General features: G+C 44.2%; 1 protein-coding gene across 2 annotated transcripts in view; it reads left to right on the top strand.

Moving 5' to 3' along the window:
* The window catches only part of Kcnj6 (potassium inwardly rectifying channel subfamily J member 6), a 187,227-nt gene extending 165,263 nt beyond the window's left edge, over positions 1-21,964 (top strand). Inside the window, exons 3-4 of one of the 2 annotated variants that reach the window (XM_036203567.1) lie at positions 8,816-9,103; positions 21,735-21,964. In XM_036203567.1, coding sequence (XP_036059460.1) covers positions 8,816-9,103; positions 21,735-21,739 — 293 coding nt within the window. In that variant the 3' untranslated portion in view covers positions 21,740-21,964. Of the gene's footprint in view, positions 1-8,815; positions 9,138-21,734 lie in introns of both variants that reach the window. The other variant, XM_036203566.1, reaches the window with a different exon arrangement.
* The last annotated feature ends 244 nt before the right edge of the window (positions 21,965-22,208 follow it).

Raw genomic sequence — 22,208 nt, 5'->3', positions numbered from 1 at the left:
GACCTATGAGTGTGAGACAAACCCAGTCAACAAAGCCAGCTGTGCTTGAAGCCATGCACGCAGTGGCAGTTTGGCTCTTAAAACAACATGTGTTTGTAAGAGACAAGGATCTGAGCATCTCCTCAGATTCCCTAAAGGGTCCTGGAGTCAAGTGGTCAGCGCTGCAACCTGAAAAAAACTAAACCCCAGGAGAGAGCAGAGATGATTCTTGACAATCAAGCACTAGAGAGAACTGCGAGACGTGCCGAGAAGGATGAATTCAGCCTGTATGTCAGGATGTAAGCCTGACAGCAACAGCAAAGAGAAACACCGGAGCGCCAGGTCGCTGCCCACTGGGCTTCTGTTCCATATGAACCAGTTCAGCAAACAAGAAGACACTGTCTGAGGAACAAGCACTCTTGATCAGCACTGCTCATCTACAGTGGGAGTTGTTGCTCTCACAAGCCACCGAGGAGAGGGAGGGGACAAGGGAGTCCTCAGGAAGAGACCTGTGCTGGCCAGTAAAGAAACACACCTCTGAAATAATGAACAGTTTATGCAAAGCCAAAACACACATGCTATATCCTGTAGAAACACAAACGCCAGGCACTCAAAGTGACATGTGTCCGAAGAATGAGGTTCCCCTGTGAAATTATACAAGCTCCTATAGTCACAAAAGAACTTAGTGGAATGTAAGTAGGAAGACAGGATTGTGAGGAAATCACCCATGAGATTCAGGTTCCGTCTTCAGCAAGGCAGGAACTCCCCTCCAGGATTCAGTGCCAACTTAACCCCAGCCTGAGGCTGATAGGGGCCAGAGGACCACCAGCCTGGCCTACAGTTTAAAACCCTACCCAGAAACTACAAAAATGCCAGGCATAGGCCAACAACAAACAGCTCCAGAGAGGGACCAAAGACAGCTGAATCCAACCTTGGCTGCTAGATCTACAACATCCCACCTCTCCACAAAGTCACAATGCCTCAGTCGGCACAATTCAAACAACCTGCAAACACTTTGATGCTGTTTTTGAGACGGCATCTTCTGACACTCAGGTTGGCTTCAAAGAATAAAGTAGCCAAGACTCACCTTGAACTCCTGATGCTCCTGCCTTCACCTTCGAGTCCTGGGATTACAGGCGTAAGACCCTGCACCTGACAATCCGAAAGCTCTTTAAACACACACTCACCTCTTTAGGGATCCACAGTTCACACCTGTACTGAGAGCTTCAGGTGTGAGAAATTCCACCTTGCACCTCTAGCCTGGGTATTATTTCTCAGCAACTGAGCAAGGGCATCCTTTGCCACCTGCGAAGATCACATAGCCACTCTGCAGTCTGTCTCCACCTCTCTCAGTGTGGCTCCCTTCCCTTGCCCAGGTGCCCACTTTTGGTAAAGGTAGATGAGCACACTCAGTGATTTCAGGTGAGCAAAAGGGACCTGTCAGCCATTGCTACACCACAGGGCAAGAATAAGGAATAAGGACACTGATGGTAGAAAACGGGGCAGGGAGGGATGGGAGTGAGGCTTCACTGGATAAATCATTTGGGGCTGACCAAGTTTTTTAATCCTTCAAGTGATTTACAACTTTAAAAACAAAGAAATACAGAAATACCTAAAGTAAACCCCGAAAGAGGAACGTGAACAGGAACAAATGAACCCAATTAGTTGTCTAATGGGCAACAGGACCACAAACAAAAGAGAAGGTGCTGAAATAACTTTCAGATGTAAGACTGATTGCATGACCTCAATAGGAACGGTCTGAGGTTAGAAAGAAAATTCACTTTCACCACCGTTTGTGGACAGTGGTGTCAAAGAAACAGCGAAGAGACAATTCACAAAAGGCTGTTGACCTGGACAAGGCATCAGCGGCCATCACTTTTCTTCGGTAGAAATAAAGGATTTTGAGGAGCTGGTTTAATACAGTGATGGAGGAAGACTGTTTTGATTGGCAAACATTCTGGTAGGGAGAACTTTTGCAAGCAGGGAAAGTTTCTGATTGACTTCCAGGTGCATGTGGCAGGTTCACACTAGGTGGTTCATACTAGGGGCTTTCCAGTCTGAATAAGGGCACGTGGATTTTCCGGTTTTAATTGGAAGAATGCTGAGTCCTTGGTTTGGTACCCGAGCCTTACATAAGCAGTCACTCAGCAGAATTATTGATTCCAACACTTTTCCCTGCTTTGTAGGCTAGGGCAAATGGTAAATATGCAGTTTGGGACTTCAGGATCTCGATGTTGAAAAAGAACAGACAATTGCAGATGAATCGTGACTTGAGATTTGAGCTAAGGGTATTTCATGACCTCTTTGCATGTATATGTGTCTTTTTACAAGTTGAACTTTTAAAGATTTTTTTTTCCTTTTTTATTAGTTCTTTTAGAATTTCATTCGCTGTATTTGATTATATACACCCCCTCTTCCATCTCCTCCCAGATCCACCACCCTTCCTTACCCACCCAACTTTGTGTCCTTTTTTTTTTTTAAACCTATCAAGTCCAGTGTGTGTTGTCCATATACACTTGGATATTTGGTTGACTTAGCAGGAGCTACACCCAGAAAATTTGACTCTCCCGGCAACTAACAATTGCCAATAGCTCCTCTCCGTGTCCACCTCCCACCACCCCTCTGCATGCTGGGATTTGGTTCAGCTTGAGCTTGCACAGGTCTTGACCATGCTGTCATAACTACTGTGAAGTCATGCCCTGCTATGTCCCGAGGACACTGTTTCCTTATAGTCACCCTCTGCCTCTGGCTCTCACAGTTTTTCCACCACCATCTCCCACTTATGCAATGGTCCCTTAGTCTTTGGACGGGGGAGTGTGATGCAGATGTTCCACTGGGGGCTGATCATCCTGCAGTCTCTTATTCTCTGCACCTCAGCCAGTTGCAGGTCTCGGGGTTAATAACCATCTCCTGCAAATAAAAATATCTCTGATGAGGGTTGAGAGAGGCATTGATCTATAGGTATAATGAAAAGCTATAGAAGTCAGATTAAAACTATACCTACTTAGTAGAAAAATGGTTGTAGGTTCTCCCATAGGGCCTATGACCCATCCACCCACAGGTTCTTGGCCAGATAATGGTGCTGGGTATGGGTTTTATTTTGGGGAGTGGGCCTTAATTGAATCAGAAAGTGGTTGGTTACTCCCATGGCATTTGCGTCACTTTTATACCAGTGGGCGTATCTTGCCAGATCAGTCATTACTGTATCCTCCAGGGTTCACAGCTGGGTTCACAGTGATTGCTTTTCTCCCCCAGTAGTGTACATAGCGCCTTATAGCACTATGAATGCTAGCCAGCAGGGAATGCTTCCAAGTGAGTACCTACTTGATTTCTCCATGTTCTATGATTCATCTATGTGGTATCTTCAGCAATAGGGCCTTACTGTCAAGTTCTGGAGGATAACCAAACACATTGTCAGTTGCCTGTGATGTCTGGAGGTCTATGAGACCTCACTGACCAATAACTTCAAATGAGGTAACCCATTCTTGGCTTGGGGCTTCTTGTTAGCCTATGGTGTCTAGTAAGGGCATTGTCATCCCATTATAGGGTAACTCCATTTTAACTCTCTCATATGTAACACCCTAAAGACCCCATGAGAACACTCCTACATCATATAAACACATTCATCAAAGTAGTAGGATATAAAATCAAGTCACAAAAATCAGGGGCCTTCCTGTATACAAATGAAAAACACATTCAGAAGAAATCAAAGGAACAATACCATTCATAATATCATTTACCATCCAAATGTGAAGACCAGAGTTCAGATACCCAACACCCAGTAAAATCCCAGGAGGACATGGTAGCCAAACTATAGCCTCAGAACCTGGAATTCAGTGAAAGGGGGTCCCCAGGGTAGGCTGTCTGGAGAGACTAGCCAAATCCAGGAGCTCTAGGGTGAAGTGAAAGACCCTGCCTCAGAAATAACATCAAGGCAATCAAAGAAGAGACCTGACATTGATCTCTGAACACACACACACACACACACACACACACACACACACACACACACAAATCAAGCAATAAGTAAATAAATTTTGCTTTGGTGTTTCCAAGCAATTTCCTGAAGATGGTAGTTAGTACCCCCAATCTTGGCAGAAGATACAGAATTTGTGTGGAAGACAAGGGAGGCATAGAGAGGCTTAAGGACATCTGGTAAAGGAAAAAATAGCCAGATGGGAGAAGCACAGTGGAGCAGACAGTGGGCAGGGGTAGGTTGGCTGCAGAGTTACCACCCATGAGAGCATTCCTACACAACTCATACACACTCTACTTTATTTCATATAATACACATATTTTGACTGTCACATTACAAACACTGAAGTGTAAGACGCTCTAAGAGTTACACAGACCAAAATTAGCACAAGGTCCCTGTCTTCAAAAATTGAAAAATATTATGGAAATACCACAGGCTTTGGAGCCAGCTTCCCAGATGAGAGCCCCTCACTGAGGTTCCTTCCCAGGTTCCACTCACTGTAGTGGTCACGTGGCCAGAGCAAAGCACCATAGCCAGGGAGACTCCATGGCTGGCTCTTCTCTCAGCTCTAGAGGCCAGAAGCCTGAGAGTTGAGGCCTAGCAGCAGCAGCCCCTGGGAAGGCTCTGTCCCTGGCTTTTGGACAATGTTCTTCTGGGCAGGTCCTCACACACATCTTCTCTGTATGTCTGGGGCAGGAAGAGGATGCCCACCTTCTGGTGTCTCTTCCCCTTCTTTTTTCCCCCTCTGTTAATTTTCTAAACAAGGTCTTAGAAAACCCTGGCCTGGAACTCAATATATAGTTAAGAATGACCTTGAACTCCTGATCCTCCTACCCCCCGCCTCCCAAGTGCAACAATTATAGACACTGCCTCCACACCTAGCCTTTTCCTGTACTAAAGAGGTGATAAGGGTAGTGGACCAATCCTGTGAGACCCAATCACCACAGACACCCAGGGTTTCAATCAGGACGTTTGGAATCACACCACTGAGTCCGCAGCACTGCGCTGCCCAGGGTTATTTCCCCTCTCTCTGTTTAGTCTGCTCACCTGTAGACTAAGATGGCTGTAGCATCCACCCAGGGGGCAGTTGCAAGGATGACATGACTCTCTGCATACAGAATGGGGCTCATCTCCAAAGAGATGAAGCCACAGTTTACCTGAGTGACTACGGCCCAGGAATCTGGATTTAAGTTTCCCTGAATGGTATGATCCACCACGGAGGTGGCTACAGGAACTTTAAAGAATGGAAGACAGTCGGAAAAGCAAAGCTCAGCCAAGCACACTGGGGGGGGGGGGGAACAGTGGCCGGATGAGCACCAGCCAAATGGAAACCTCTCAGTCCTCAGATGCCACCTGATAATGCTCTTAGCCTTGGAGTCAGTAGCCTGCTGAGTTAATACATTCCAAAGGTTTTAATCTAATAACCACAAAGTTGTTAGGTCAATAAAGAGGCTGGCTATAATTGGCTATTATGGGGACCGAGGTAGTCTTAGATAATTTGGGTTTTTAATCTGCAATATTCCAACTCTCCACAATCATGCAGTTCTAGCCAGGTGATCCTTCTTTAGAATATGCAGCCCAGACGTGGTGCCAGGAAACATCAGCTCACAGCATCCGGTTCCTGGCACACAGCAACATTCAGTAAACATTATTGCTTAATTCGGTATTTAAATTATGAATGCACCAATTTCTTTCTCAAGAGTAGAATACAGATGTAGAATGTCTTTCCTCGGGTCATTTTTTAAGATATGCATTTCAATCTGTTTCTGCATAGTGTAAGCCAGCCAGCACAGACCCCAGGTTAGAAAAAGCATGGTGTGCTTTGAAGGCACTGTGAAAGCTCGTGTCTGTGGCAGGGACTCTGAGCCTGAGCATAACACAGGAGTGGCTGTATTTCATGACCAGATTCAGCTATCTTCACATCCTTGTGTTGGATTAGACTGCACTGCCCTGCTTCCAGCTGACTCTGGGCTCAGTGGGTCACCAGTACCGTTCTCCCACAGCTGGCAGCCCAATGCCGAGACTCCAGCACAGTCATGCACAGCATGATAGACTCTGCTGATTGAAAACAGCTCTTCCTGAGATGGGCAGGAGGGTGGAAGGAACGGAAAACAGCCTGTCACACAGCCTGGGCTTTGAAGGGAAATGGCAAAGCGTCTGTAACAGCGGAGTCCCCCTTCGTTCTGGGATGTCGGCAATGTGGGTCTATTTTACATTATTCAGAAGTGGAGTGGCTTACTTTACTGCGATCTTATGCTCTAGGCAGATTTGATGCATTGTTTGTCGGCTGCTGACACCTCTGGCTGTGCCCCAAGGGGCTCTCTCGGGATGGCTTTCATCATGCCACTACTCTACACACAGACCTCTCCCATTGTAACTTGTCACGAAATCTAAAATTAGAGTTTTGCCTGCTAAATTTAAATTGTGCAGGGTCTGTCCCGGTATTTTGCTACAGGTTCCTTAGCTACATGCCTGTGTGTTTTTGTGGCTCCAAGATGGAGTGAGCCTTACAATGCTTACCCTTGTGGTTTTATCTAGAAATAAGTGGATACCCAAAGATGGGCTGTTTCCATGTACTTCTCTGGAACACTTGGGAAACCCACTAGGGACTCAGAGAAGTTCTCAGTAAAGAAACTGTAAGATTAAATAATTTTTAGAAAAATGAGGCTGAAGAGTTGGCTCAGTCAGTAAAGCATTTCTTGCACAAACATGAGGAACTGAACTCAATCCCCAGAAGTCATACAAAAAAAATAAAAAATAAAAAATCAGGCATGGCAGTACATGCCTATAATCCCAATGTGGGAGAAGTAGACACAGGAAGATCCCTGAGGATTGATGGCCAGCCAGTCTAGCAAAGTGAACTCCAGGCTTGATGAGAAACCCTGCCTCAAAAGAGGGAAATATGGTACTTATGTTATTTCAACCCTTCTCTCTCCCCTGCGACTCCCAGCATGCTCCCACTCCATCTCAAATTCTTACCTCTTTAAGTATTATTGTTGACATACATATATACACAGACATATATGGACTTGTTTTGTTGACTGTACATCTGATGTGAGAGTCAGCCTGCCTCTGCTGAGGAGAAGTCTGGTTCTCTTTTTGTTATTTTCCGATCTTTGTTGATTTCCAGTCAGGTACAAAGAGTTAATAGGCAGTACTGCTGATCCTCTGTTGGTTTTTGAATACAGGGACAGGATGACCCAAATTCAACGGTAACGAAGAAAGCCTGTGAAATGTGACTGGGTCTGCCTGGGCAGGTGTGAAAGGTGCACTCTCGGGACTAAGCCTTCCCAGGCTGTGAGGATGGTACAGACCACACACTTTTGAATTACTTTGTTGTATTGGGTAAATAAACCATGGTGTATTATAGAATGTAACATAATTGTTACCATAAATGTACTCAGCACAAACTTATACTGTAGGAAAAAATGCATTTTCCTTCATAGTTCTCTACACCAGCCTATTTCTTCACGTGGATTTATCACCCAGATTCCTTATGTTTCCCTGGAGGACTCTCTTCCTGATCCCATGCAGTGCAAAACTGCTAGCAATGACACTTCTCCATTTCCCTTCACTGAATGTCTTCATTTCTCCTTCATTTTGTGAAGGACAGTTTTGCTGGGTATAGAATTCTTGGTTGACAATCTTTTTCTTTCAGTATTTTGAAAACGGTCTTCTAATTGCCTGTTGTAGAGTGTCCACCAGAGAAGAATGCTTAGACATGGGTTTAAGCCAATAGAAAGTCTTTATTAGCCAGCTGGTGACTACGCTGGGTGTTCAGAATTCTAGTGTAGCACCAAGCCTTTCACAGGGTAAGCTTTTGAACACAGAACCTATATCCTGAGTTGATATACATCACATGAGCCGTTAGCCAGAAGCAGAACTACAAAAGCCAAAAAGCAAGGTTAGTATGTTTAGAGACTTTCCCAGAACTATAAATTTTGATGGATTAGGCTTTTGTTTTCATTCAGCAGGTGGTACTAAGTGCTGCATTTTACAACCTGAATGGCACTTCCATCTTGGCATCACCTGTGCTAAGATCTGGGGACCTGTTACATGCCTTTTGTTTTCAGTTTGTTCATGGGTTTGCAAGAAATGTTTTTATTACTTCTTTGAGAATGTCATACAATGTACTTAGATCATTTTCAGCACCAACTCCCCTCCTTACCTTCTCCCAGATCCTCCCTACCCACCACTAACTCATGTCCTCTTTTTTTTTAATAACCCATCAACTCAATTTATTATGTCCATGCCTTCTGTTTGTACAGCCATCCACTAGAATGAGATCAAACCACCAGGGGCAACTCCCTGGAAAAAACTAAGTCTCCCTCACCCCAAAGCCATCAACTATCCAGAGCCCTTCAGTCAGAGGTGGGAGCCCATGAACCCCTTTCCATCCCAAGCTAGGATGTTGACCAGCTTGGTCTTGTGCAGCCAGCCACAGCTGCTGGGGGTTCATCGGTTTGACAGCCCTGTGATGTCCAGAAGATTCTGTCCCAGTCTTCCCTGAACCTTGGGCTCTTACAATTTTTCTGCCCCCTCTTAACAGTCTCTGAGTCTTCGGGAGGGAGGTGACACAGATGTCCCTTTGGTGACTGAACACTCTATGGTCACCTGTTCTCTACACTTTAACAAGTAATAAGTGTTTAAATTTGTTTTATTGACTAATGTCCGTATGAGTGTGTGGATAGATTGTCCTGGAATTTCATGGCATATGTCTACACGGCCATCCTCCTCCTATACGGGTCACAGTACAGTATAAACGTCTGCACCTAACAGCTGTGGTCAGGTCCCTGAGTCTCCTTGACCTTGGAAAGCCCAAACTCCTGTATCCTAAAGCCCCTTTTCTCCTCTCCACAGGAATGACGTGCCAGGCTCGAAGCTCCTACATCACCAGTGAGATCTTGTGGGGTTACCGGTTCACGCCCGTCCTAACACTGGAAGATGGCTTCTATGAAGTAGACTACAACAGCTTCCATGAGACCTATGAGACCAGCACCCCATCCCTTAGTGCCAAAGAGCTGGCCGAGCTGGCCAACAGGGCAGAGCTGCCCCTGAGTTGGTCCGTGTCCAGCAAACTGAACCAACATGCAGAACTGGAGACAGAGGAGGACGAGAAGAACCCAGAAGAACAAACGGAGAGGAATGGTGATGTGGCAAACCTAGAGAATGAATCCAAAGTGTAGGCCCCGCCGGGTCAGCCTTTCCCTCCATTCAGACAGGACCCTCCTTGTCTCTCATCCCCTCTTTTTCTGTCTCTCTTACTTTGATCTTGATTGGTTTATATTTAATTTTGGCATTTCCAGAAAACAAATCTTCAAGGTGTAAAATGCCTACCTGCCCTCTCTCAGATGTTCAGGCGGACAAGCAGACAGGGATTTGGTTATGGTACAGGTCCCTTTGTGTGTGGCCCAAGCCTGGCCTCCACCCACAGGAGAGACTTAGCCACTTACTCACTTCATTGTCCAACACAAATCACTCAAAAGAGCTGTCAGGGGTTTTACCCAGTGTCACAAAGGTCACCTACTTACCGTGGCCATAGGTCACACAGAATAGTCTCTTTGGTTTTATAGGGCCCACCCAGCACAGGGCAGGCTCTTGCCCACACAGACACTGAGGGTACAGGACCCAGGTGAGCTAAGGATAGACCATTGTACATAGATCTGCCCTATGGAATTATTTTCTTTTGGCTATTAGTAACAAAACTCAGCATGCACAAAAGTACTGTGGAGCAGAACTCCTAATAATGTACATAGATGTATTATTCATGTAGCTTTAGACATATAACTTAGAAATAAGAAAAAAAGATTCCAATGTACAGTAGGATTTCTGTTTTGTTACCTTATTTTTTCAATTATTTTGATCCCCTTGACTGCTGGCCCTCTAAATGCATGGCCTTTGTTCCAGGCCCCAGGCTGACAGTTGCTAGGGTACCATTCTGTGACCTTGTGATCCTTTTGTTGAATCTAATAAGCCATAGGTCTGGGAACAGTCCAGAGGTCTAATAGATGGCACGATCCACCATCCAAAATGCTGATATACTGTGACACATTTACCAAATGGATGCCATTTGTTTATAGACAACAAAGGTCTCTCTGACTAGCCTGGGGGACTAGGAACAGAACTTTAGCATGGCCCCACGTGTCCCTTCCCATAGACTCTATCCCTTTGGAGTACAGCAGTTTAAGAACCTTTCTGGAAAACCATTGATTGCTCTTCTATGTCATCTTCTATGAGAAACTGCAGGCTTTTCATGTGGGCCATGGCAAGTGAGCAGATGCTGACTTGGGTGTGAAGCCATGGCTTTCAAGAAGGCACGCAGCGGGTGAAGGACGGCATTCATCACCAGCTCCCTGCCCTCCGACTTCATCCGGCATGTCTGTCCCTGGGACCTGGCCTTACCATTTCTTAGACTGTTTTTGTTTTTGTTTTTGTTTTTTTCAATCTTCTACCATCATTGCTGTTGTTGTTATTATGAAATGAGCAGAATTGGCATACAAAGAATAGATAACCATCTTTGTGGCAAACGCCTCCAGAGTGAGAGTTTCCACTGTTGGAAATCTGACCCAAGCATCTCTCAATCAAAAGAGCACAGACATCAACAACAATCAGACCTCATTTCGATCTTCAAGGGAGGAACGAATGAACCAACAGAGGAAGGCAGGCAACATGTGTGATACTCTAAATTCAAAAGGAAATGGAAAGTAAGCCTGGAAAGAGAATCTTGAACGAGACATCAGGCAGGCGGAGATTTTGCCCTGATCTTTCTCGTTGATTTTGCGTTTATAAACTGTTTGTCTTGAACACCATCGCCCACCACAAATATGCATCGAAGGGATCTAAATTTACTTCAGCTCCTACAGATGTGCTCAGTGTGAGACTCTGCACCATGGAGGTCAAAGAGGTCAAACTAGCTGTCCCCCTGCCTCCCTGGCCACCCCTGACCAGACTGCACTGGGTTTTGCTATAGTCTGGGTTCCTTGTCTATAAGAGAGATGCCCCAGGAATTATGAGAAGTGGTCCCTCCATCCAACATCTGGATTGCTCCTCTCCCTCTGCAAGAGTCTTGCCACCCAAACAACCATTTCTTGGCGCTGACTCTGGAACACAAAGCTATTGGCTGTGGCCCTTCCCTGCCTGCCAGCATTTCCTTTTGGCATTGGTTATTTATCAATCGAGCCAAGATTCACTCTGCACAGTCTAAGCAGGAGATGGTGGAGGAGAGAGCCTGACACAATTCCCAAGAGGCTGTGGGAGGCCCCACAGCCTGACCTTGTTTTAGCCTTATGAAAGATGCTCTGCTTCAGGGCACCAATCTGAAACAGCCCAGGGCAGGGCCTGGGTAGCACAAAGAAGGTGGTGAAAACCTGCCAAATGTCTACTGACTTAGCTCTTGAAGACGCACTGGGCCTTTTAAAATCTGTTACTGAGGTTGAAGGACAAAAGATTCCCTATTGATGGGTTTAAAGAGCCGCTTTGAAGCTGATGGCTTCTGGCCTGCTCTTCAGCACACCTGGACAGTAGGCCTGAGCAACACGTGTGTCACTGGCACACTATGCTGTGACCTCCACAGGGCGCTCTGATGGGCGGTCTCTCTCTGCCTCTCATGGCCTTGATGTCACTGTGGTTGGTGACGGAAGTGGAAGAAAACCCTGTGTGTAATGCTAGCTCAGACTCTTAAGAGGCGGGTGCTCCTGAAGGACCTTTTATTAGAATGTCCTTATCAAACGTGTCTATTTTTCTACAGTCACTGAGAAAATGGTTTAACAGTGTATTTTGTGTCTACTGTTAAAATTTGAAAGAAGGTCATTAGGACTGAATTTTCTAAGCAGCAAGTAGTCAATGGGGTTTTTCGTTAAGATAATTCAACAAAAGGGACCTCCAATGCCTCCCCCTTTCTAGTCCACAAGCCCAGTCCCTCTCTCCACCAACAGACCAAGTGCTACGAAAATACATAAGCCTATTTATGCATCAACCGATCCGTAACAGTAGAGAGCTCTCTCTCGCTCTCTCTCTCTCTCTCTCTCTCTCTCTCTCTCTCTCTGTTTCTCTCTTCTCTCCCTCCTTCTCTCCCTCCCTCCACCCTTCTTAGCCCTTGGTATTTTTGGCTGCTTAGTTGGTGTCTCCAAGTCCTTTTTTTCCAATAAAGCACAGTGAGATCCATGGACTGGATAAGATCCTAGAACTCAGGGGCAACAGTTGTCATAGTTGACCCCAATCTGACAGAGTATATGAGCTCCCTGGGGTTTGTCTGGAAGGGAGGGGCTAAAGAGATCCTGGAAGTCCTCAATCTACTGACCACGCCCCTCCCCGTTAACTTTGCAATAGGAAGAGTGTCTATTCATTTACAGATTGACTTTATGTTTCCAGCAGTCCCCAGGGCACACAGCACGCCTGTGCTAACACATTAGAGTCAGTTCATCCTTTTCAGGTCCTTCTGAACATCATGTTGGGATGTGGTCATGACTCCATATCCGTGAGGAAGAACCTTCTCTTTTGCTCTGTCTATTCCAGACCTGCTGATTTAATTTAGTATCTAAGTTTCCTAACAGAAATCTAGCTACTGTATCAAAATGTCAACCTATTTCTTAAGCACAACTTTTCTCTTACAGGTTTAACCAAAATAGGACTCGGACATGCCCTTTTTTTTTTTTTCCTTTATACTCTTATTTAAATTTAAGTGTGGCTTCATTTTGAGGCCTAGATGTTCACAATTCTTGCTTTCTTCCCCACCTGTTTGCTTTTCTGTCTGAATTTAAGATGGTATCTTTGGAGTGTTTGGAGACTGTTAGACCGAGGTGTGCAACAGGGAGAGCAAGAATGCTTTGGAAGATTCCGTGAGCATGCTGAAAAACCACCAGATCCTTTAGCTGATAAACCATAAAAACACACAGACTCACTCACTCCTGAGACAACTTGCTGAGAGTCAACTTTCCATTTCTCTCCCTGACTTCAGAAATGCTCAAACGACACAAAAGCCAAGAAGCAGCTCCAAATGAAATGCCCCTCCATGTGACCAGCACTACTATGATACTCATTTCTATGACTTCAGTTCAATGGATAGCTGTAAAGTTGGAAAACATAAGCAAAATTGACATAATAGATTGATTGAAATTACAAACAACACAGTTAAAAAAACATTATCTTGAGTTAGAGTTTATGTCCAACCTATATTTAAGAAAATGTCACCTTGTAATTCAGAGTAGAGGGAAACATTCTTCTTCCCAATATGTCTACCCTCAATGTCTCAGAGGAGACTTTTGATTCAAAATGTCATGTAGAAGTCAAGACTGTCAGAAGGTTGCTAAGTAACTTGGACAATGTGTACAGTTTTGACAATGCATACCTAACAACAAAACAATATTTTACCTGACATTGTGAAGTAAATTCAGAACACTCCCACAAATTATCTCATGGAACTCTAATGCACAGGAGGTAATTGGGGATGTAGAGTTTCGGCAACTTGAGTAATTTCACCAAAGCTCCAGGACAGTAAATGATAGATCCTGGTCTCAAACCCAAGTCACAAGGCTATAAGCATGGGATGTTTTTATTATGAAAAGGTTTGGCACACCAATATGCTGAGAGTCTAACCTATTATACTCTTTCACATTAACACAAGTATAATTTTTATACTTACAAATGGTTGGGAGAAAAACCAAAAATATTTGGGGGAACATATAAAATTCAAATCTCAGGGGTCAGGGATGTAACTTGATTGGTAGAGGGCTTCCCTAGTTTGCACAAAGCCCCAGGTTTGGTCCCTAGTACTGCATAAACAAAGCATGTTAGTATACACCGATTTTAGCATTTTGGAAGTAGAGGCAGGAAGATCAGAAGATCAAGGTCATACTCACTACACAGAGAGTTTGGGATTAGCCTGAACTACGTGAGATCTTGTCTCAAAAGAAAATAATAATTCAAATCCTGGTCCATAAGTAGTTTCATTGGAACACAGCATTATCATTTGTGCATGCATTGCCTGTGACTGCTCTGACTGGGTTGGGAGATTGTATGGCTGGCAAACATCTGTGCTATCACTAAATAATACCAGCCATTTGGGATGTAGCAGTCCTTTTGAGAATTATACTGTTCTCATAGGTTTGGGGGAACATCAGAGAATCATCTCCTTTCCCAGTCCAAATCTCCCAGAGTCACTTACATTTCTGTACCAGAAAAACATATTGTGGTTTTTGAGAGAAGGTCATATAGTCAGGGCACTCAGAGAGAAGGCTTCTTTTTCCTACATAGCCTTCTGGGATTGAGCATCCATGTAGGAAATGGCAGAGTAGAACCACTCATTAATGAGCAATCAAGAAATGAAAATTCCTGACCCATCGACTGAATTATGACTTCTCTGGTGTCGTGGGCCTTAAACCCTGCACACTGCTCAGCCCACTGGTGTCTGCTCAGGTGCAGGGGCCAGCTTGGAGAAGGACTGGCTGCTGAGGTGCCTCACATGCTCTTTCTGGTCCCGGTAGTCTGGGACTCAGGATGGCTCGGTGTGGTGCAAAGGATCCTGGGGCCACTGCCAGAATTTCTCTACTCTGGCCCTGGCCTTCTCTGACCCCTTGGCTAGAAAGTCAACATGCAGATGACCACCTGTCCTTCTCTGGGAACTCAAGAGGTCTCTGCAAGCTTGAGGGGAGCAGAAGGGTGGAACAAGGTTATCAGATCACTGGTAATTGCAAAGCAGAAGAATCCCAGTGATGGGAATTTCAGATACGGCAATATTAAATGGCATTGTTTGGAGTCACAAATTTGATTTACTTTAGTTTTAAGGAAATATTTCTCATACCAATCAGCCAAATTTGGTTCTTTATTGTATCAGTTCTATTTAAAAAAAAAAAAAAAAAAGACAGAGAGGAGAGAGAGAGAATACATATCAAGTTCTCTTATGAATGCTTCCTAAGAAATTAGATGAGAAAGAAACTATTTTGTGGCAAATCATTATATGTTGTGTTTTTGACAGACAAATGATAGATGTGTTCCCACATGCCAAACTAAGTAGGTAATGCATTCTGCCACAGAGACCATGCGGAACTCCTCAGTTTTTCAACCACTTGGAAGAAACGACCAGGTCACACAGTCTCAAAGTCCAACATCATGAAATTTAAATAAATGTAAAAGGAGCCAAACTTCTACTTGGCCTCATTGCCTTAGCAAAAGAAAGCTTCATGCCCCCACCCAATTCACGTGGGGCAGCCCAAGGAGAAGGCAGGCGATGCTTTTGAGATATACAAGATTAGTTCACGGGTGGACTCCTCTGGTGGAAAAGGGAGGATTGGCCGTTGATGAAATGTATCTATCATGTTCTTTTAGACCCTCTTCCCCTTGACTTGGATCCAGGTGTGTGCGTGGTTGGCAGATAACAATGGCCACAGAGTCAACAGGTATCAGCTTCAGAGGTAGACAGGTTCCCTCCTAGCCACATGTAATTGACCACCTCAAGATCAAGGCTCAGCACCCATCATGAAAACTGTGATATCAATGTAGCCAATCTTTATAAGAATATGAAGGGCTGTTTTTCTCAGGCAATGTAAATATCTGCTACCAACAAGCACTAGTGAAATAAACATGTCAATTATAGAGCTTCTAAAATTTAAACAGCACTCATAGCATGTTCACCCAAAGGAGTGAGAGGCCCCCAAGACATCCCAGGAGTCTAAGAGCAGACCCAAGTTGAGGCTGAAAGCCCTTCAGAGCCAGCCAGTGCTAGATTTATGGTCATGAAATACAAATAGAAGATATAGACTGGAGCTAGGGCCTCAGATCCCAGCCAGTGTGCACCATCTAAACCTCTGAGTCTTCAGAGTTTTCAGAGAAGGAAGCACACTGTCTTCAGATCCACCCTCTCTCAGTACCTCTGCCTGTGAGAGTGACAATGAACACCCTCCCCTGCTCAACTTGGACAGGCCACAAGACCCACCGTGCCCACCTGCTGAGGCCCCTCAGAATGAGTGTCTACACAAAGGAGTTGCTTCTTGCACATCTAGACAATGACCCCATAGAAGAAGTGTCTTCTGAGGACTTGAAGATTTTAAGAATGGAGGCATTCTTGACTCCATGGAGCACCTCCTGAGACAGGAATGAACTTAGACCTTTGGAATCTGCCAGGTGCCAGGGAACCCTGCCCATGTGTAAATCCAATAAAGCAAAAGTGAAGTAAGCAAGCAGAAGGAAATCCCCAGAAGTTCTGATTTCACCATAATGATTATCTCCATGGTATTTTGACTCTCTTTTTTCATTAGGAATCCAATTCTTCAGACTTGAGAAAAACTCACATTGGGGCCTCACAATGCAGTGAGGACAGGAAGTCAGTCACTTAGGACATTACATTAATTTTCTGAGTATTGGAACCTGTCCCGTCTTTCTAAGCAAGTCTCAGAGTTGTCCCACTAGAACCCACCTTACAACCAATATGAATCCCATTCATGTCAAAGAATTCACTCACCTTTCTCTAACAGCTGCCAAAGGAGGACAGCTTGTTAATTTAATTTAATTAATTTAATTAATTTAATCCTTGAGCAGCCACCATGTGTAGCTTATCTGACTCTCACCACTAACTCTCCACTGCCGACTCTATTAGAGTCTGACCCCCGGGATAAAGTATTTAGAATAGTTTGCTCCTACCATTAGATACCCTGAGCTAACTACTGGTGTCTGCACATCTTTGATCCCAGCCCAGCAAATGACTAGAGTAGGGTCAAGTGAGGTCTCGTGCTGCAGGGCAGACGTGCTCACTTGGTTGGGTCTTTCGATCTTTCCGTCATTTGCAGCATATGATTATCCAGACAGCTTTCCCAAGAAAGTCCTGAGTATCTTTATTCAGCCCAGCATGCCTCCTCTAAAATCAGAGGCATGCCATGACAACAGCATTCACAAGCACAGGTTCTCAAGTGACCCAAAAATGTGCCTGGATTGGCAAAGTGGTCTTTTCTCTGCCCACAGTCTGTACAAACTGTGCTCTAGGGGAACACCCAGCACTCTGGGATGACTGCTACTCAGGAGGTTCAGCTGCTGCCATGGCAACCCTCCATCTGTGAGCATGGACCACTCTTGTGCAGGCTGGAGGAGGCTTGGAGGAGGTCCCAGGGACTGAAACTCTGAGGGCTGATCCACCTGCAGACAGCCTTGGGGGAGCCCAAAGAAATGAGAGCAGGGCCCGATAAATGTGTACTCATTTAGCACACAAGTGTGCGGTGGTCTTGTTGCATCTTACCACAGTGTGCATATAGTGGCTCTGTGTGTGTGTGTGTGTGTGTGTGTGCACACATGCGTGTGTTTACTGTAGGAAGGAATGCACACACACACACACACACACACACACACACACACACACACACACACACACACACACACACACACACACACTACTTACCTTTTTAAAATTCCAGAAACAACAGTATCCAATGTAACAGATGTCCAAAGAATTGTCATTCTCTTAATCAATAAGTAAACATTGTCTGCCAAATTAATACTGGCCCAAAACAAATAATGTTTCAATAGTAAGCCCAAGTACAAACAAAAGCAATAGAAAACCTTATTCATATTTGCTGGGTGTGGTGGGGCATGCTTATCATCGTAGCACTTAGGAGCAGAGGGAGGAAGAGCAGGAGTTGAAGGTCATCCGTAACTACACAGGGAGTTCAAGGCCAGCCTGAGCTATGTGAGACCTTACCCAAATAAATAAATAGACATAGTTTGTTGTTGAAAATTTTATTTCAAGTTAAAGACACTCATTGTTACCCAGAATTCAGAGCTCTCAGAATACTGTCTCTTCTTGAGCTTACCACTGCCATCCGGCTTTGAACCTGGAAGTGGGCTCCTGCCTACTGACACACAAAAGTAGAGGAGTGCTGAAGTGTCCAGCGTGCGAGTCAGTCTGGCCCCAGAGCTGAAAGAAAGTCAGCAGGGTGGGGTGATTCCTCAGCAACCTCAGAAGGCAAGGAAAGGAGAATGGGACTTGGCAGTGCTTAAGGCAAGGGAGGTGTGGAAGGACATTGGTATTCAGATCTCTGATGCACGCCCATGCAGCCGACCTTGGCACCCAGGGCTCACCTAGTGAGCTTGCTGTATCCTCAGAGACAGTAGAGGGTAGATGAGAATTCTCCACAACCCAGACCATCACACACAGGGCTTGCTCCCATCTGGTTTTCCAGCTCTGTTACAATAGGCATCAAGGCTCGTTAACACACGATCCCTCCTATTTACGACTCTCCCTGTATCTGCCCCGTTCTAAAGGATGAAGAACCCTCTGGATGCTACACAGTGTGGTGAGACCTTCATAACTAACACTCGAACTGGAAAATGTAAAACAGCCTCTCCTAAACACATATGCAAGAATGCATGCACACACATAGACCAGTCTTACACCTCCCAATCAGCTATGACCAAGTCCACATAAGTGTCCAGAAGATGGGGCTGAAGATACAGCTCATCAGCTAAGAGTACTTACTGTGCTCTTGTGGAGGAGGCCAAGTTTGGTCTAGGACCCACATCAGGCAGCTCACAACTACCTGTAACAACTCCAACTCCAGGAGAATGTAACACTTCTGACCTCTACAGGAAACTGCACCCATGTTCACACACACACACACACACACACACACACACACACACACACACACTTTAAAATAATAAAAGTAAAATCTAAAAGGAAAGGTTTCTGGAAGTCGAAACATGAATGAGGATCACCCTCTCAAGTCATCACAGTGGCGTCGGCTTTTAAGTTGTCTTACACATCACTGTCCCACACATAGGCAATGGACGATAAGAACCTATCATCAGTGTTCTGTTGGAGATTGGGATCCTGGTCCTGGGTCTGCCCCCCACTGCTCCCCCCCATGAGCTATGTGGTCTTAAATAAATCCCTGAACCTCTCCCAATGTTTTTTTAAGTTATATTATAATTTTTAAGAACATTTTAAGTTCACAGAAAAATTAAGCAGAAAGCACAAAGCCCCCATATGTCCCATCCCTTCCCACCCTCCTTCATTACTGACAAGACACACCACTGTACATTTGTCACTGTTTATGAATTTATCCCAGTGCACCATCATCACCCACGTTTGGAGGTGAAGTTGGGGCTCGCTCTTGTCCATGAACATGGAATGTGTGAGCAACTGTGTAAGGACAGTTCCCACCATTGTTGTATCATACAGAGCAGGTTGACCACCCTACAATTCTCTGTAGCCCTCACCCCTTCCTAATGCCCGTGGCTCCTTCTCAGTCTGGGCAGCTTGGCCTCTTCCGTAGACTGTGACTGTGGTCGCCCAGTGAAAAGCCTACCGAGATTGTAGTATTTCACTTGGTGGCATGCTCTTAAAGTTCCTCCCGTGGCTCCGCGTGGTGTCATAGCTCTTCATTCTCCAGCACTGAGCAATATTCCACTTTCTGAACACACCATAATTCATTTGACCATTTGCCTTTTTAGAGATAAAACTTCTAAAAGCATCTGTGTGTGGTTTTTATGTGGAAATAAGCTTTCAGCTCATTTGTTCAAATATCAGGAATTATGATTCCTGTGTTACATCGGGAGACATTGCCCTTGTAAACTAATATACTGTCTTCCCTAGTGGCTGTGCTATTTTTTTTCTATTCTTCTAAGAATGAGTAAGAGCTCTGATTGCTCCTCCTGGTGTTTGATGGTGTCAATGATTTGGATTTGTGCCCTTGTTACAGGTATCTTATGGCTGTGTACCATGCTGGTCACAATGGCATCAAACACCTTCTCATATACTTCTGTCTGTAGATTGTCACATTGGAGCATCTCTGCTCAGGTCTTTTGTCCATTCTGTAGGTGGGCATTCATTTTCCTATTCTTGAACTGCAAAGGCTCTTTGTATATTTTGGATCCTTATTCTTCGTTAGCTGGGACTTTTGCAAATACTTCTTCCCTGCTAGCCATTCTCTGAGAGTGTCTTTTGCTCGGCAGAAGTTTCTTATTTCAATGAAGTCCATCCTGGAAATCATCTCTCATGGATGTACCTTTGGAGCTGTATCTAGGAAGTTGTCATCATCCCCAAATTCATCCAGACTATCTCCTATCTCCTGGGAGCTTTGTCATTTTATCTTTTCCCCAGATCTATGATGGCTGTGAAGTGATGTTTTGTGACTGGTGTGAAGTTTGTGTTCAGGTTCTTTTTTATCTTATTTTTAGTGTTTCTAATACCTCTAGTACCAATTGCTGAAACAGCACCCTTTGTTCCTTTGTCAAAAAGCAACCTGTGTCTACACAGGCCAATCACTGTGATTTTTCTGGGCTCTCTAATCAGGTCCTTCATCTGCCCACCAACTCTGACCAATACCACACCGTCTCTAGTGACAGAACTGGTTGACTACTGTCTTAGCATTTGGCAGCCTCAGTCCTCTGTCTTTGCATTGCTCCTTCAGTATCGAATGATCCATTTGTCTATTCTGGGTCTTTTGTTTCTCATATAAACTTTAGAGCACTGATCCACAAAGTAATATGCTTGACTTTGGATTGGTATCATATTAACTCTAAAGATCAAGATGGAGAGAAAACACCTTGACAGTGCTGGTTTTGTTCACTTAACCGGGCGTTCGGTATCTTCACCCTTTATATCTTCCTCACACAGATCTTATACTTAGCCTATGAGACTTATACCCAAGGATTTCATTTCAAGGGTGCTAATTTAGATACTCATATTTTTTTATTCCAGAGTCTAATTGCTCATTGCTGGTATATAAGAAAGCAGTTGACTTTTGTATACTAATTTGTGTCCAAAATCTTTATGTTATTATTTTTTTTAATCTTGGTTTTGCTGGGGGAGGGATGCACACCTTTAATCCCAGCACTTGGGAGGCAGAAGCAGGTGGATCTCTGTGAGTTCGAGGACAGCCTGGTTTACAAGGCAGCTCCAGGACAGCCAGGGATACACCGAGAAACCCTGTCTTGAAAAGAACAGAAAAAAAAATCTTGGTTTTCCTGTCAGTTATAGATTTTCTAGAGGTGAGCTATCACCTCTAACTACTTCTTCCCTTCCAATCTGATATCTTTTATTAACTTTTCTTGTCTTATTGCACCATCCGACATCTAGAATCACGTTAAAAAGCAATGGTGCCTGTTCTGGGTCTGAACAGAAAACAAGTGAAGTGAAATGAACCAAAGGGAAATTTTAAATACTGCTTGCTCCTCTAGTTCAAGAAATGTCAAAAATAAATAAATAGTTAAATAAAAAATAAAAATGTCCCTCTAGCCATACTTTACAGAGAACCTTTTGTTGTTTATAACAGTTTTATTAATAACTACAAAGGGCTTAGAGGCCAAGATGTACTCTTGGGATAAGCGAATAAACAAGCATCTATCTAAACAATGAATCATTACATAATTGAAAAAACAATTCACAAAATCATGGAACAACATAGAATAGCTTAAGTGCAAATTATTAAGTTAAAACAATCTAAAAAGACCACAATACTGTATGATTTCAGATATCTGATACTTACTGAGGACTTTCATAGTGGATCACAGTTTGGGTTTGATCAAATTCTCCCTCTGCGTCTACCAATAGTAGCACATATAATTTATATTACTCTGCCCACTAATGTGGATTACAGGCATTTATTTTTAAATGTTGAACTACTTTTCTTATCTGGCATAAATCCCACTTGGTCATAGTATATAATTCTTTTTATGCATTGTTTGATTCAATTTGTGAGTGGTTTGTGGTTGAGGCTATTTGGATCTGTGTTCATAGGAGCTATTGATCTGTAGTTTTCATTTACTGAAGTTTCTTTTCCTCATTTGTTCTTAGGGTGACGCTGGACTCCTAGTGTGGATTGAGAAGTATTTCTTCTAATTACATCCTCTGAAAGAGATTACAGAGAATTGATATATTTTCCTCCTTAACCACTTGGAAGAATCCACCCAGAATGAGCCCATCTGGACCTAGTGCTTTCTAGTTGGAAAGGTCATGAATAATTTACTTAAAGTCGGGGCTGGAGAAATGACTCAGCGGTTAAGATTGCTTGTTGTTCTTGCAGAGGGCCTGGGTTCAGTTCCCAGTGCACACACGGTGGCTCACAATCACCTATAACTCCAGTTCCAAGGGACCTGGCACCTTCTTCTGGCTTCCACGGGCTACTGCATGTGTGTGGTACACATAAACTCATGCAGGCATTCATGCTCATACACATAAATAAAAATAAACAAAACTTTAAGTCTCTAATGAACAGACCTTTTGGGTTATCTATTCCTCTACTGTGAGTTTTGCCAGACTGTGTGTTTC

The sequence above is a fragment of the Onychomys torridus genome, chromosome 12 (assembly GCF_903995425.1).
Source record: "Onychomys torridus chromosome 12, mOncTor1.1, whole genome shotgun sequence".
NCBI lineage: Eukaryota > Metazoa > Chordata > Mammalia > Rodentia > Cricetidae > Onychomys > Onychomys torridus.
This window is presented reverse-complemented; position numbering and strand designations above follow the sequence as displayed.